General features: G+C 41.6%; 1 protein-coding gene across 1 annotated transcript in view; it reads right to left on the bottom strand.

The window, feature by feature from the left end:
• The window catches only part of ROBO1 (roundabout guidance receptor 1), a 711,324-nt gene that overhangs the window by 66,187 nt on the left and 630,090 nt on the right, over positions 1-15,047 (bottom strand). The window contains exons 11-16 of the mRNA XM_056858074.1: positions 12,131-12,336; positions 8,880-8,961; positions 7,660-7,828; positions 7,394-7,560; positions 5,934-6,055; positions 1,011-1,242 (exon numbers count right to left, since the gene is read on the bottom strand). Coding sequence (XP_056714052.1) covers positions 1,011-1,242; positions 5,934-6,055; positions 7,394-7,560; positions 7,660-7,828; positions 8,880-8,961; positions 12,131-12,336 — 978 coding nt within the window. The remainder of the gene's footprint in view (positions 1-1,010; positions 1,243-5,933; positions 6,056-7,393; positions 7,561-7,659; positions 7,829-8,879; positions 8,962-12,130; positions 12,337-15,047) is intronic.

Here is a 15,047-nt window from a genome sequence, read left to right as displayed (position 1 = left end):
TCATCTCTGTCAGCCAGCAATGCTCTTCGTTGTGCTTGTAACCTAGCACTCCTTCTACGCTGGAGAAGGAATGTTCTGCACCTTTGGCGACACCACTCCAGTGCAAAATATATATTGCCGTGGCTACCCTGTTGGGTTTTCAAGGCAAGAAGAGATGCTGAGAGGTGGTTTGCCATTGCCGGCCTCCGTATCACACCCCTGGTATTCCTTGGAGGTCTCCCATCCAAATACTTGTCAGGGTCGAGGCTGAGAGTGTGTGATTGATCCAAGTTCACCCAGCAAGTTTCCATGGCAGAGTGGGGATTCGAACCTGGGTTTCCCAGATCCTAGTCCAACAACCACTACACCACGCTGTCTCTCTCTCTCTTATCTATCTATCTATCTATCTATCTATCTATCTATCTATCTATCTATCTATCTATCTATCTATCTATCTTTCTATCCATCTATCCATCTATCCACCCATCCATCCATCCATCCATCCATCCATCCATCCATCCATCCATCCATCCATCCATCCATCCATCCATCCATCCAAAGGATGACCTAATTTAACATGTTGTTGCTTTCATTTGTCATCTTTTAATTGCATTTTTGTAACTAATATAGACAGGAAGTCCACAAACATGTTATTTTCATTCCACTGATGCTTACCGTGATTATTAAATGTCTGGATTTGACAAAGTTATTTGTCGCCAGATCATGAACTCAAGCCAGTGGGAATGTGCAAAGCAAAAAACAAAACAAAACATAAAGAACACTTTTTGTATCACGTCCTTGAGGGGATTTTTTACATTGTCTTTCACTTGCACACTGTTGAATATTTACTTCCACGTCAACAAACAAAGCGCATAACGATCAGCCCTGTGCATTGGCTGTCTCTCTAGCTATGGGGACTGAGATCCAATAAAGCATGCACTTCAAAGCAAATCAAGTAATGAACATATCAGAAAGAAACAGAATAAAAAAGTACTTCAAAATAAAGGAACGGAAATAGACAGAGTACTTGCCTTCTTCCAGCGTTTTGGCAAATTTCACCTCACTATCAGCGCCTTGAAACTCATTAAAAAAAGGCCGAGCCTTAATTTCATAGTTTACACCTTTTTTCAGTTCAGGAATGACAACACTGTTTTTCGTTGGGGTCCTCACATCAAAAACCAACCAGTCAGATTCTCCTTGAGAAACAGTTGTTGGCCTATACAGAATTTTGTACCCTTGTATATACTGGGACTGCTGGTCGACCTACCAGATGAGACAAAAGAGAAATATATTTTAAGCATCAAAATGTTATGTCAATGTCAGCAAATGTGTAATTCCCAGTATTATTGCTGGGGAGCCGTTTGCCCAGGCCCCATGTAGTTCAAAGGAGACACAAAGCCTCATTGGACAGCAAGTCTGAGTGGCAGCCAATTGAGAGGCGAGGCTAAGTGGTACATATTGGTGCCACGCCTCCTCTGAGCAGGCTTTTCCTGCCACAGACTGGTTGGAGCTGGGACTGAGCCTGCGGAAGAGAGCTAATTTCTCATTTTTTTTGCTTGGGCAATTAGTATCTAAAGCACTGGTTCCCAACCGGGGGTCCATGGACCCCCAGGGTCCGCGAGAACTAAATTAAGGTCCGTGAAACAAAGCTATAAACCCATAATAAATTAATATTTTCAATTAAAAGTTTTCTATTATAAAAATATATATTCAAATATTATTCTAAGTTTAATGTTTAACTAACAATTATGATTAAAGTTTATTTTCAAATTCTCGGAATTTTTATTTTGAACCTTGGGGTCCCTGCACCGAACAAAAAAGTCCTAGTGGTCCCTGGTCAAAAAAAGGTTGGGAACCACTGATCTAAAGCAAAGGAGAGACTGTGATAGGGTGACTGGGAGCGTGTGGTTGAGTGCCTGTTTAATTTTGCTGGGAATTTGGGGAGGTTTTTATTCACTTTAGTTGCTCGTCCTTCCCCCCCCCCTCACACCCCTCTCCCACATTTTCTGAAGGTTTATTGCCTTAATTCCAATCCCCCACCTCAAGCAATTAAGGCAGGCTCTGTAGCCTTGTGCTTCACCCGTTTGGGTCAATTAGTTTTTTCCTGCCTCCATTTTCCCCTGCTCTCACATTGTTTGTGTTGGTTTTGTTCAGCCCTAATGTAGTTTAACAAAGCACTGTTAATAGCCTCAGCCAGGGGCCGGGCTCCTGTTATTGTTTTGTCTGTAGAAAGAGGAAAAACCTCAGCAGTGTTGGATAGTTTCTGAGGTCTTTTTAAGGATATAGATGAAGTTTGCTTGAGGAGTATAAAAAAGTTTTTTTTCTTAAAGAGTTTTCAACGTTTCTGGAAGGCGCTTGCTTTGCGGCCCAGCACATGCAACTGAGGGCTAAATGCCCACCATTTTGAAGAGCTTGGGTGGTGGCCATTTTGTGGCCTTGGCAAGAACTCTCACCTAGGCAAGAACAACCTGGTGCAGAAAAAAGGAATGGCCTTGACCTGGAGGATACATATGGATATTGCCAGGATAAAGAAGCTTTCACCTCGCACCAAATTAGTGTGGTCTGACTTTTGGCAAAGTTTGGAGTGGGGCCAGGAAACCGGCCCGTATTGAATGGCCAAGGGTGAAAGTAAATACTGCCATTTGCACTGGGGTTTTGGATGGAGGTGGAGTGTGCTTCCCACATGATTCCATCTAATATGATATGCTGCACCTGTATAAGGATGATGGTGTGCATCTTTCTCTGTTGAAGGATGTGATGCCTATTTAACTGATCTCCGTCTGTGCCTGCAGGACATTTTATTTGGCAGGTGGGGCAAGGGATGTGAAGCTCGGCTAACCCCCTTGTGTAGCAGAGATCGGGCGGGCTGATCACCAGAGGCAGGGATTAGTGGCAAACACCCTGAAACATCTATGCGGTGGAGGAAGTGTCCGAAACAGTGCATCACTAGCTATGCGGCAGGGTGCGGCTGGGAAGGAGCAGCCCTCTGGTGCTCAGCAACATCTTTCTGAAACTGGTAGAGGCTATGTGGCACATCAGGCAAGGGGGCTGGGCACCTCTCAGCACATGGCCTGCAGGCAATGATAAACAAAGCCAGCAGAGGATGATGGCTCTGGAGTCAGGGTGGGTCTGCCAAAAAAGGCAGCCACAGGCAGCCACAGGCCCAGCCCAACAATTTAAATATTTAGCATATTTAATATGTATACGGATCAGTATAATTAATTAAATAAACTAGTTAACCCCAAAACTGTTGTGTCATGTCTTCTTTGGACAGATGCCTAGGCAATATGAAATTAATTGTTTTTTGCATTTTTCCTGTGTTACCATAGTAGATTTAGAATTTAATCACTTGGACAATAGTTACTACTAAACTAGTTACATTTACTGAGTACTATTAAAGGAAAGGGACCTATATTTAGAAGTGTCAGTTGAAAGTTTGAAACAGAATTAGTTTTAGAAGCAGTCTGTAAGAACTGCTTATTTGCAGATGATACGAACAGATCTCTAACTTCATCAACATAATGTCAACAGCAATACAAACCCACCAAATTGTTGTCTATATTTTTATGAATTAATAATACTTAGAAATATCTAATGGCTTTGGAAAAGAAAAAAAATCTTAATCCATTATCTCAATTTATTAATATCTAAAAAATAGTAATAATAATACCAGTAACACATTGAACCCAGTAATATCCTGTACAGGGCCACCCATCTGGATGTGACAGAAGATGATGACATTCAAATGTTCAGGAGATACCGAACAACAAATACTTAGACATTCCTATCTAAAGGAGAAACAGCTTCCCAACTTTGTGAAATTGTTTCTTTTTTGGTTCCCCCAAACACTGTGGATTAAGAAAAGGGCAGCCAACTGGCAGAATCTTCATTCTGCTAACTGTGTTTGGCTCAATTAAATACATCCAGATTAAGCAAATCCCTTCCTCTACTCTTAAATTCTCAGCTGGGGGCACTGCATGCCAGGGTTGGTGATGCCTTAAGTTATTATAAGAGGCCAATAGAAAACATTATTTACTGGAAAAGGCAGGATATAAAATCAGATTAAAAATGAACTCTTCAGAACTTTATGTGGCTCTGGTCAATTTATCATGCCTTCGGTTACCAATCTAATAACTTTTTACTCTCTGACAGAGATATAAATTTTGGTCAAACAGATATGATAGTAGCCACTGGCGAAGTGCTTGCCCACCTAATAATACAACACCACAGCCTGTGAGAGTATCAACACATTTATAATGAGCTGGTCCATTCACATCAGAGTCATTCCTGCTGAGGGCAACTACTAATTCTATATATGACAAGCTGTTCATTTATGTGTGATGGGGTACAGGTGGAATCTTTAAATGAGCAAGTGCTTTGCCCATGGTTGCTGTTTTAGCTCTCGGTATCAATAAATTTGGAGACTTTTGTACGCAGAAGCTACTTCACTGGGATGATTTCCAAACACTTGTGCATGCAAGTTAAAAAAATATATGAAAGCACCTAATTAAAAACAAATCCTACTTTTTCTACTTAACATTCATTTTCCTTTGTTGCAGAATCAAATGTTATCTTTTGATAACGGTCCTGGCTGACTACATAACTCTGCAAATGTCATACATGCATAAAAAAAAAGTTGTCCTGAAATTGTCCGGAATCCATAGATTTGTCTGTATTATCCTCAAAACTGGCTGATAGAAGAGTGGGTCTGTAGAGGTCAAAGAAATCTTGGCTATGTTTAAGTTGTTGGTTAAACAAGAAAAAGCCCACTGCAGGTGGCAATTTCCTCTATTTACGAAGTGTCACAACAACGAACTCTTCATTGGCCCCTGGTAATATAAAATGTTACTGACATTATAGCTATTGAATTTTATGATCCACGCCCTATATTATCCAGTTCCTGTGCAAAATGAGTGCCTGTATGCAAATGAGCATTTAGGCGTAACTTGATTATAACTTTTGGCGTACCTTCAAAGCGGCCGTTAAATAATAAACTATGGATACAATAACAGCCTTATCTTTACCAGACAGCAGATAGATTAAATGATAGTCATGAGAACATACGGGAAAGTGTGAAATTTAAATTAAATTTAAATCAATCACATTTAAATTAAAAATGGGTGTTTCTATCTTTGCCTTTCCACATGGGCAGACTCTCTGTTCGATTGGATTATCTAAGAATCAGCCAAATAATTCGTTGAGGGGTAAGGCATTATGTCTGGCCAAGAAGAAAAGTCTTTGAAAGGTTGGAATGGTTAAGAATTCTAGATAATCTGGAAGCACTGGAAAAGATGGGGTGCTCTGTCCCCAGAAGCAGGGTGCACATTTCCTTTTGGCATCTCCACATAGTCCAAGATGGTCTCTTCATTCTAAATCTGTGAGTATCGTATTCATTACTGAAGGCAGGTCTGAGGAAAAACTTGGATAGGAAATCTGTAAAGTTTTTCATCTACTATCTTTGTCCAAGAAGACACAAAAGGGTCAAGCTCAGCCCCTTTTAAAAGATCAGGAAGAAAATCTTGATCAAACAGAAAAAATCTAAATTTCACCAGATTTCCATCCCTAGCCTATATTATCTATATTGGCATAAAGATCTACCAAGACAAAAATTCAAGCAAATCTGTCCTTGTGGATCTGACAATTACCTCTCATCTACACATTTTGATTTTTAAAAATTTAAGTTCTGTTCCTTTACTAAAATTATTCTTCATTTTTTTTAATTTATGAAAAGCCTGCATTGGGGGGGGGGTGTATCAGCATTATATCAGGATATATAAAAAAGTGTACATCAACATGTGCACAGATAGCATGTTTATTAATTAGTTAATTGTCATTCCAGACTCTCATAAGCATTGTATGTTCCAAGTTCATCATAAATATGTTACTGAATAGTGGTCTGCTTTCGGGGGATTTATGTGCATATACCTAAATATGCATATACATGCTTTACTTACTGTCCAATGAACTTCAATCGAGGAAGAAGAAAGGATGGTGGGATTATGAAGATGTAAAACAACATCACCCAGTTCTCTCTGTACTTGCTTGTGATCTACACCCTGACTTGTGGGGGGAACATCTGTAACAATTTTAACAATAGAATTAGACTTTAAACAAAGAGCTAAAAATGAGTTTGATTCTCCCATCTGCTACAAAATACAACTGTACATTTTTAGCATATTCAAGATAGGAAGATACAAGAAGAAGCATAAATCTTAAAGAATTCACGTATGAAATAGGATAATGACGGCCAATTAAAAAACCCACCAACCTCTCTCACTATGTAAAAATTGGTGTCTGTCGCCTAGACTCCATTATGAACGACACATATGTGAAGAGAGGCACAAAATATAGATGTGTTTGTAAAAAACCCCAGCATACTAACATGAGTTTTGTTTCAGCATTATAAATTCGACTAATAGACACTGGGTCGGCTGTGACTTGACGGCACATTATACACACATTACATGATAGACAACATGGACTAACATACTACTGCCCTTACCCCAACCCTCATGATAGCTGTAAGCCACTGATTATTAGATATTACTGAATGAAATTATTATTGTTTATGAGAAAGAGCTGTGTAAGTGGCTTTTAAATCTAGGGAAAGGAAAACGCATAATGCACATTTTATCAGAGCTTATTGGTTATTTTTCTGATCTTGAGTTTCATCAAAAGTAACAGCCCAAACCAATCCCAGTTTGAAACAAATAAATTAAAGTCCTATATGTAAGCCTCAGCAGTGGTACTCATCAGGGGCAGATATTTATTACACCCACAGATTCTACATTCATTCAATTTGAGCCCTGCCCTGTCGGGGGAGAGCAGGATATACATTAAGTAAAATAAATAAAATAATTTGTGTGTTTTGTCATTATCTGGTACAAGAAATCTACCCAGTATCTGCTTTTCTAATCTCTATAACTGTATTTTTTTATTCAGTCCCATCTATGTGTGTGTGTTAAGTGCCGTCAAGTTGCTTCCGACTCATGGCGACCCTATGAATGAAAGTCCTCCAAAATGTCCTGTCTACGAAAGATCTTCCGCCAGTGTCACCTACCACTACTGCTGCTGCCCAGTAGCTAACCTTCAGGGATTCCTCTACCCCATCTATGATCCCTGCAAAACCTCACTCATATGTCTCCTCCCTCTTCAGTTTCTAAGATGCTCGCCCGTACCCAGTTGCCCAAGCCCACTTGGACTGGACTGGCCAATGTTGATACTAATAGGCATAGACTTGCCCATTGCCTCATCCCACACTGTCACTGGCTGGGTGGAAAAAGACTCAGTTATGTACAGAAATATATTTATTTTAAGGAGTTGATAACTATATTGAAAAATATTAAAAAGTCTCATATCAAAATAACACACCAAGGCTGAACATGATTTCCCCTAACTCAAATACATGTTTTACCTTGAGTTTTCACTGGGTCAGATATCTGACTGGGATCACTAATTCCATATGCATTTGCTGCCCGTACAAGGAAAAGATAAATTGCATTTGGTTTCAGCCCTTTAACAGCAAATGTTTCGGTTTTTACGTTTTCCGCTACAGTTTGCCAGCTACTGCCAGCTGCGTGGCTAAGGATAAAACATAAATACCAGGTTAGTACATGTCTATGATTTAAAGAGCATTGACAAACATAAGCACAATCAGATCATATGAAAAAAATGCAGTACCTGAAGGCCTCTATTATATAAGATGTTGGAGTTGCACCTGAATTCAAGTTAGGCTGCCATGACAATGTTACTGTATTTCTGCTGGCATCGGTAACCTCCGGTTTTGATGGTGCACTTGGAATCAAGTTAGGGTCAGTAGGTCTTGGTGGCTGCACAGGCACTCCAAATTCTAGCAGACAGTGATAAAATTGCATATAAATATACATACTCAACTTTGTAAATGTCTGGTTTTGCCATTAATTTTGTTGATTTCTTTTATTATATTTTTTGTTATAATCTTTGTTGTAAACTGTTTAGTTTGGAAGTCTTGGTTTTATTTTATTCTAAATTTTGTACTTAAGAACATAAGAAAAGCCATGCTGGATCAGACTAAGGCACATCAAGTCCAGCAGTCTGTTCACACTGTGGCCAACCAGGTGCTTCTAGGAAGCCCACAAACAAGACAACTGCAGCAGCACCATCATGCCTGTGTTCCACAGCACCTAATATATTTGGCATGCTCCTCTGATGCTGGAGAGAATAGGTATGCATCATGACTAGTATCCATTTTAACTAGTAGCCATGAATACCCCTCTCCTCCATGAACATGTCCACTCCCCTCTTAAAGCCTTCCAAGTTGGCAGCCATCACCACATTTTGGGGCAGGGAGTTCCACAATTTAACTATGTGTTGTGTGAAAAAATACTTGCTTTTATCTGTTTTGAATCTCTCACCCTCCAGCTTCAGCAAATGACCCCGTGTTCTAGTATTATGAGAGAGGGAGGAAAGCTTCTTCCTGTCCACTCTCTCCAAACCATGCATAATTTTATAGACCTCTATCATGTCTCCCCTTAGCAGCCTTCTTTCCAAGCTAAACAGCCCTAAGCATTTTAACCGCTCCTCATAGGGCAGTTGCTCTAGTCCCCTAATCATTTTGGTGGCTCTTTTCTGCACCTTCTCAAGGTCTGTAATATCCTTTTTTAGGTCTGGTGACCAGAACTGTACACAGTATTCCAAGTGTGGTGTCACCATAGATTTGTACAAGGGCATTTAGAATTTTGCATATAGAATCTTGTCCTAATAGCCTATGTGCTATATAGACATACCTGCTAATTAATTAATTAACGGAAGAAAAGATTGTCACATTCACATCATTTATTTCATAATCAGATAGTAGTGGGAATGTAATGGCTGATTTTAAAGGATTTCTACCATATATACAGGTATCCTAATAAAACTACCTTGAACTTCAATGTATGCACTCCACGATGCTTCACCACTTGGGGTTGAGGCAATGCATGTATATCGACCAGTGTCACCCAGCTGAAGTGAAGAACAGAAAAAAATAAATATATGAAATAAGAAGACATTCATTAGAAATGTGTGACCTTATTGAACATGGATTATCTCAACACAGCTTCACAACTAGGACCCTGATTAAAAAAGAGCAGTCCCTCTCTAACTGATAATTAGGAAACTTAGACTTTAAGTCTGAGATGCAAGTACAGGATTTTATTTTTTTGTTAATTGATATTAATAATTTTTGTGAATTGATACATATATATCACCTTTATTCAAATATTCACCATAACACAATCCTATAAATCTACTTTCCAGAACAGGAACTCTTGCTTGTTCAACAATCCTCTTACCTTAAATGTGACCCAAATACATCTATGGTTCAACCGATCCACATAACTTTCTAATACAGATAACTTACTTATACAGATAGCTTTCTTAAAGTAGGGTTACTTATTGGGAATTCTCAGATTGTCAAAGGTCAGGTTTGTGGTTACCTTAGTTGGATTACTGGCAAATATCCTCCATTTATACACACTTTTTATCAGCAGTACTTAGACCAAGACCATAAGACATCAAGCAAGCCATTTGTGTTTTTAAAAACAGTATCTTGATTTAAGAAAGCTCAAGGTGGGACTACTCTTAAGCAAGCTAATTTTAGATCTCCCTTCTGTCATTACCATTTGTAATAGAAAATGTAACTGTTCTATGTTTATCAGTGCAAGGAGTTAATTGTGTCCATGTACAGACAAAACAGAGGTTTACCCGTATTAATGATGAGGTATTTGTAACATAAATAAGAAATCTCTGCAGAATGATCTCCAAAACACTGGGCATGTTCATTGTTCTCCAGATGACATGGATTGTTGAATGATAGTTAAACATGGGTAAGAAAAACATAGGGGGGGGGGATAAGCTGCTCAAGCCCCAAGTAGCTTATACTATCTACTTTCTTTCCCGTCTAGGATGCCATAAGCTTTTAAGAGCTTTCATGACTTTGAAGTTAAAAGAGCCCTGGTGGGAAGATTAATTATGATTGGAGAAAAAATTTTTCCTTCACCTCACAGGTTTGGAATTATATGTCAAATTTCTTGCTCATCAGTCAAAACTTTAGCCATGTTGCATCTCTGGGTAATGGGCCATAGCTCAGTGTATGAGCATCTTCTTTGGATGCAGCAGATCCCATATTCAGTTTCTCACATCTCTAGCGAAAAGGGCTGGGAAGCAACTGATGTGAAAGACTGCCACACGAGACCCTATAGATCTGCTGCCAGTGACAGTAGACAGTACTGATTTTGAAAGGCTAATGGTCTTTCTTTGGAGAAAAGATGCATGTACACATGAAGCTGCCATATACTAAAGCTAAAGATTATTGGTCTATCTAGCTCAGCATTGTCTATTCTATATGGCAGGATCTCAGGATCCTATGCAGAAAAAGCTCCTTCTTCAGATGTTTCACTAATATGTTAAGGTGGTTTAAAAAGTACAGTAAGAAATTAGGGAATTCTTCCAAGTTATTTCCAAGGTCATCTGAATTCTTTAAATGTTGATGTTCACAGTTGATTGTGACAATATGATTCATGTAAAAAGGCTGCATACAATATAATTACCCACACAGAAACACAACCTACCAAAAGTTACCGGTAGTGCATTCACAAAGCAATGAAAGATTAATCCACTCACAATACGTCAAGCTAAAAATCAGAGACAACTGTCAACACCACAAATTCTGTGCTGGCATGAAGAATATGCATGGGAAGGTAACCAGATGGTTTCAAACAATGAATTGTATGGAAAGGTCTCTTTACATTTAGTTTAATTTTATGAATCAAGTTATCCTAAGGCAAGAACACCCAGCAAGTAAGAACAGGTGTTCTGCTTACAAAAACGTAAACTGCTTCGCTATAACTTGTCACAGAAGACTACTGCATTGACCAAGATTGTTTTCCAAAATCCCTATGAAACCACCTATATGAATAATTGTCTTAACTGCTTCGCTATAACTTGTCACAGAAGACTACTGCATTGACCAAGATTGTTTTCCAAAATCCCTATGAAACCACCTATATGAATAATTGTCTTAATCTAAGTAATCTTTGAGAAATATGTCAATATTACATTTTTATATGGCATGACAGAGAATGCAAGAAGCACAAAAATGAGAATACAAAAGAACTAGTGGTAGAGAAATATAAATTATAGACACAGAACTGGAGATGAAAATTTTCACATTCTTAATAATATAGTTTAAAACTGCTATGACTTATTTACTGATGCAATGGAGACTGTGATGATGGTAATGATGATAGTTAAAATGTTCAATGTAAAAACAATGGAATTGCAGCTTCGTTTGCTGTTTATACCTTCTATTAGCCACAAGGGAATCCTGATATAGGTTTACAAAATCTGTGTGGCTGAAACCTGTGACCATTTGCAGGCACTACAATGCCATTTCTATGCCTTCTGACTTCAGTGGACTTAGAAGGCAGATAACCCTGCTTAGGAAAGTACTCATTCCCATAATGCAAAGCCACAGAAGTTCATTTTAGCCCTTCATTTTCTGTATAAAAACCATTTCAGAGTGTAGCCATGGTGGTCTGCAGTAGTAGAAGAGGTAGATTTGAGAACAAGTAGTGTCTTAGAGCCCAACAAGATTTTATAAGCTTTGAGAGTCAAAACTCCCTTTGTCTGATGAAAGCATATACCCCAAAAATCTTGTATGAAAACAGTTTCCTATATCAATTCTTCTTGGAAGTTGTGAGGCAGGAACAAGACTGAGGAAGAGGGGGCGTTTCCCTCAGGAGACAGGAAATCGAAGTTTGGTTCCTGCCTCCCGAAGCAATAGGAAAAGGAAACACCCACTCTAAAGATGCCCTCCTCTCCCAGAGCAAGAACTCCCTTCGTCTGATGAAAGCATATACTCCAAAAATCTTGTATAAAAACAGTTTTCTATATCAATTCTTCTTGGAGGTTTCTTATGAAATAATTTGCCAGTGGTGCTGTTATACTCCAGTGTGCTTTTTGGATGTAGAATAAGCTATCTGAAGGCACGAAGCATCAAATAAATATTATATTAAATGTTATTTAACATGCTATTAATTCTGAAATTAGAGATTGTACCATTTAGGGCCTAAGGCAAAAATGTAAAATAAGCAACATTTAAAAAAAATGTGGGATTTCTGTTCCAACGTACCTTGGCATATCGAATCTGTAGCGCGCCAGTCTCTAGCTGCTTGATCCGGGAGTCTTGTGGGGAGAGAAGGGTGCCATCTTTTCTCCAGAGAATGGTGGGCATTAAAGTGCCTGCAGCCACACAGCTGAGCACTAAAGTACCATCCACAGCTACAGTTTGATTCACAGGACCCTGCCGAATGACAGGAGGAGGCCGGTCTGCAACTACTGGCAAATGGAACAACAGGAGGGAAATTAACACAAGATTTATTAAACTGGAAACAATTTTCCATTCATCTAAGCAGCAGTTGCTTGGGGTTTTAAAGAATCTGAAGATAATTATATAACCAATTAAAGTAGGAGATATGTATTAGAATAAATGCCAGTGGTGTTTTTTAAAAGGAAGGTGGTATGTATTAGAATCTTCTTGGGATTCATTTACCTTGACCAGCTTTCCAAGATATAAAGCTAGTGAAAGAATCCCATTCTTTGTTTGAATGATGCCCTATTTGCTTTAATTATATCTCTTCCAGAAGCAGGTGGAATTTATTAGAGAACTGGTATACAAGCATATATGTAGCACAAGGAAGCTAGGAGCCTAGGCAGGAAGAGGACAATTCAGCAGCTATTCAGGGATAATTTGTTTGAGCATGATTTCCATTTCCTAGATTTCCTACCTTGTTCTGTTCAGTAATGCTGGCACTTAACCAGCGACGTCGTTCACAACATAAATCCTTTTGTTTGATCTAGACCAGGGGTCCTCAAACTTTTTAAGTAGGGGGCCAGTTCACTGTCCCTCAAACACTGTTGGGGGCCGGACTATAGTTTGAAAAAAATATGAACAAATTCCTATTCACACTGCACATATTTTATTTGTAGTGCACAAAAAATAAGAGAAACAATGTAATATTTAAAATGAAGAATCATTTTAATGAACATAAACTTATAATATTTCAATGGGAAGTATGGGCCTGCTTTTGGATAATGAGATGGTCAATATCCGGTTCCATATTTGTCACTGCTAGTCATAGCAAGTGATACAAGTCCATTCTAACTAATAGCCATGAATACCCCTCTCCTCCATGAATATGTCCACTCCCCTCTTAAAGCCCTCCAAGCTGGCAGCCATCATCACATCCTGGGGCAGGGAGTTCCACCATTTAACTCTGCGTTGTGCGAAAAAATACTTCCTTTTATCTGTTTTGAATCTTTGAATGTGGAATCTTTGAATGTGTTTTGAATCTTTGATGTGGAAGACCTCTGCCCAAGACCCTGAAGAGCCACTGCCAGCCTGAGTAGGCAGTACTGAGGGGGACCAGGGGCGCCACCCTGAAATCTCTGTAGCCCTATAAAAGAGCAAAAATCCAGCAGTACCTGAGAGACCAACAGAATTTCTGGCAGGGAATGAGCTTTCGTGAGTCACAGCTCCCTTCTTCAGATACCAATCTCTGAAATCTCCGCAGAGGCTTAGCGGAGGAGTTTCGGCTGGGCGTGCTGAGGGTCTCAGGGCTAACCTCTGGCAGCATCTTTGGCTAAAAGGGCAGGGAGGAGGTGACAAGAAAGACCTCTGAGGCCTGAGACTCCAGAGAGCAGCTGCCAGTTTGAGTGGACGAGGCTGACTCTGACGGACCATCCCAGAGAAGGCGGCGTAATGCGACCCTCCGGCTTGCTCTACCCCTGCCCCAGGAGGGCAACCCCAGGCCCAGCATGGCGGTCAGAGCGGTTATCCAAGGGGTCAGTCCAAGACACCAGCTGCCCCCCCCCATCCTGCTTTCCCAGAAAGAAGGCAGGGAGTTCCTGAGGACCGCGAGAAGTCAGTTAACAACAAGCTGCTCATGGTGGCCCCTTTGCCCTGGCACCGATCCTGGAGTAGGAGGAGGGGGGAGGTCGCTCTTTCTGGCACAAGGGGCCTGGGGCAGGACTGGCACAGAAAGGAGTTCCTTCAGATGAGTCCCATGGCATGGCATGGCATGGGACAAGCAGGAAGCGGGCACACAGGCTGCCCTCTGAGGTTCGCATCTGAAGATGGGTGTGAACTCAGACCAAGGGGAGGGGGGGAATTCCACCTCAGGATTCTGGGCAAGTCGGTTTCCCCCTGCAACTTCAGCTCCCTTTTCAGAAACCATATAACCAACCCTGCAAGGCAGTTGTGAAGGCACGCCAGGAAGCATCGTCAAAACACAGTCCACATGCATGCGCACGAACACAACTCTCCCTCTTCTCCTCAAAGATCCGAATGCTCCAGCCCACCCCACCTCCTCGCAAAACCGCTCCCTAGGCACGTTGAGGGCTGGAAACGGGAGTCTGAAAAGTGTTTCCCCCCCCCAACAGGCCGAGAGGGGGAAAGCTCCACAGGGCGAGGCCTTTCCTCACCTGAAAAGTGTTTCCCCCCCGGGGGGGGGCGCTCGGCGGGCTTCGCGGGGCTCGGCAAGGACGAAGGCCTTGGGCGAGGTGCACTCCTGGCGCCGGAGCCGGCCGGCCAGCAGTCACTAGAGGCCACCCTGCCGCTGGGGCCCGGCGTCCGGGCCATCGGGCAGAGCAGGTCGCTCTTGCTGGGGAAGGTGTGCAGGCAGGCGGCGGCAGCAGCGGCTCCCTCGCTGCAGGTGCGGCCATGCGCAGGAGCCCCGAGCCCAAGCGTGGCAGCTCCTGGCCCTGCCGCAGGCGGAAGCTGAAGCTCTTGTGCAGCGCACCCCAGCCCGCCCGGCCCTCTGCCGCCGTGCTCGCCCACGCCCAGCAGCAGCCGCCGCTGCCGGCATGCCCCAACCTGGCGCCGCAGCACCTGGCAAGCTCCCGCCTGCATCCTGCCCACGGGGAGTGGCGGCCCAGCAGCCCCGGGGCGGCACAGAGCAGGGGGACGTCTGGACCTGCATCCTCGCGGCTTGTCTCTCTTCCCTCTTCCCTCCCGTGTGTAGGGAGCTGGGAGGAAGTGACCGGTGGTC

Source organism: Euleptes europaea, chromosome 12, assembly GCF_029931775.1.
Source record: "Euleptes europaea isolate rEulEur1 chromosome 12, rEulEur1.hap1, whole genome shotgun sequence".
Classification (NCBI taxonomy): Eukaryota; Metazoa; Chordata; class Lepidosauria; order Squamata; family Sphaerodactylidae; genus Euleptes; species Euleptes europaea.
The sequence above is the reverse complement of the archived record's forward strand: the minus strand, read 5'-3'. Positions and strand labels throughout refer to the sequence as shown.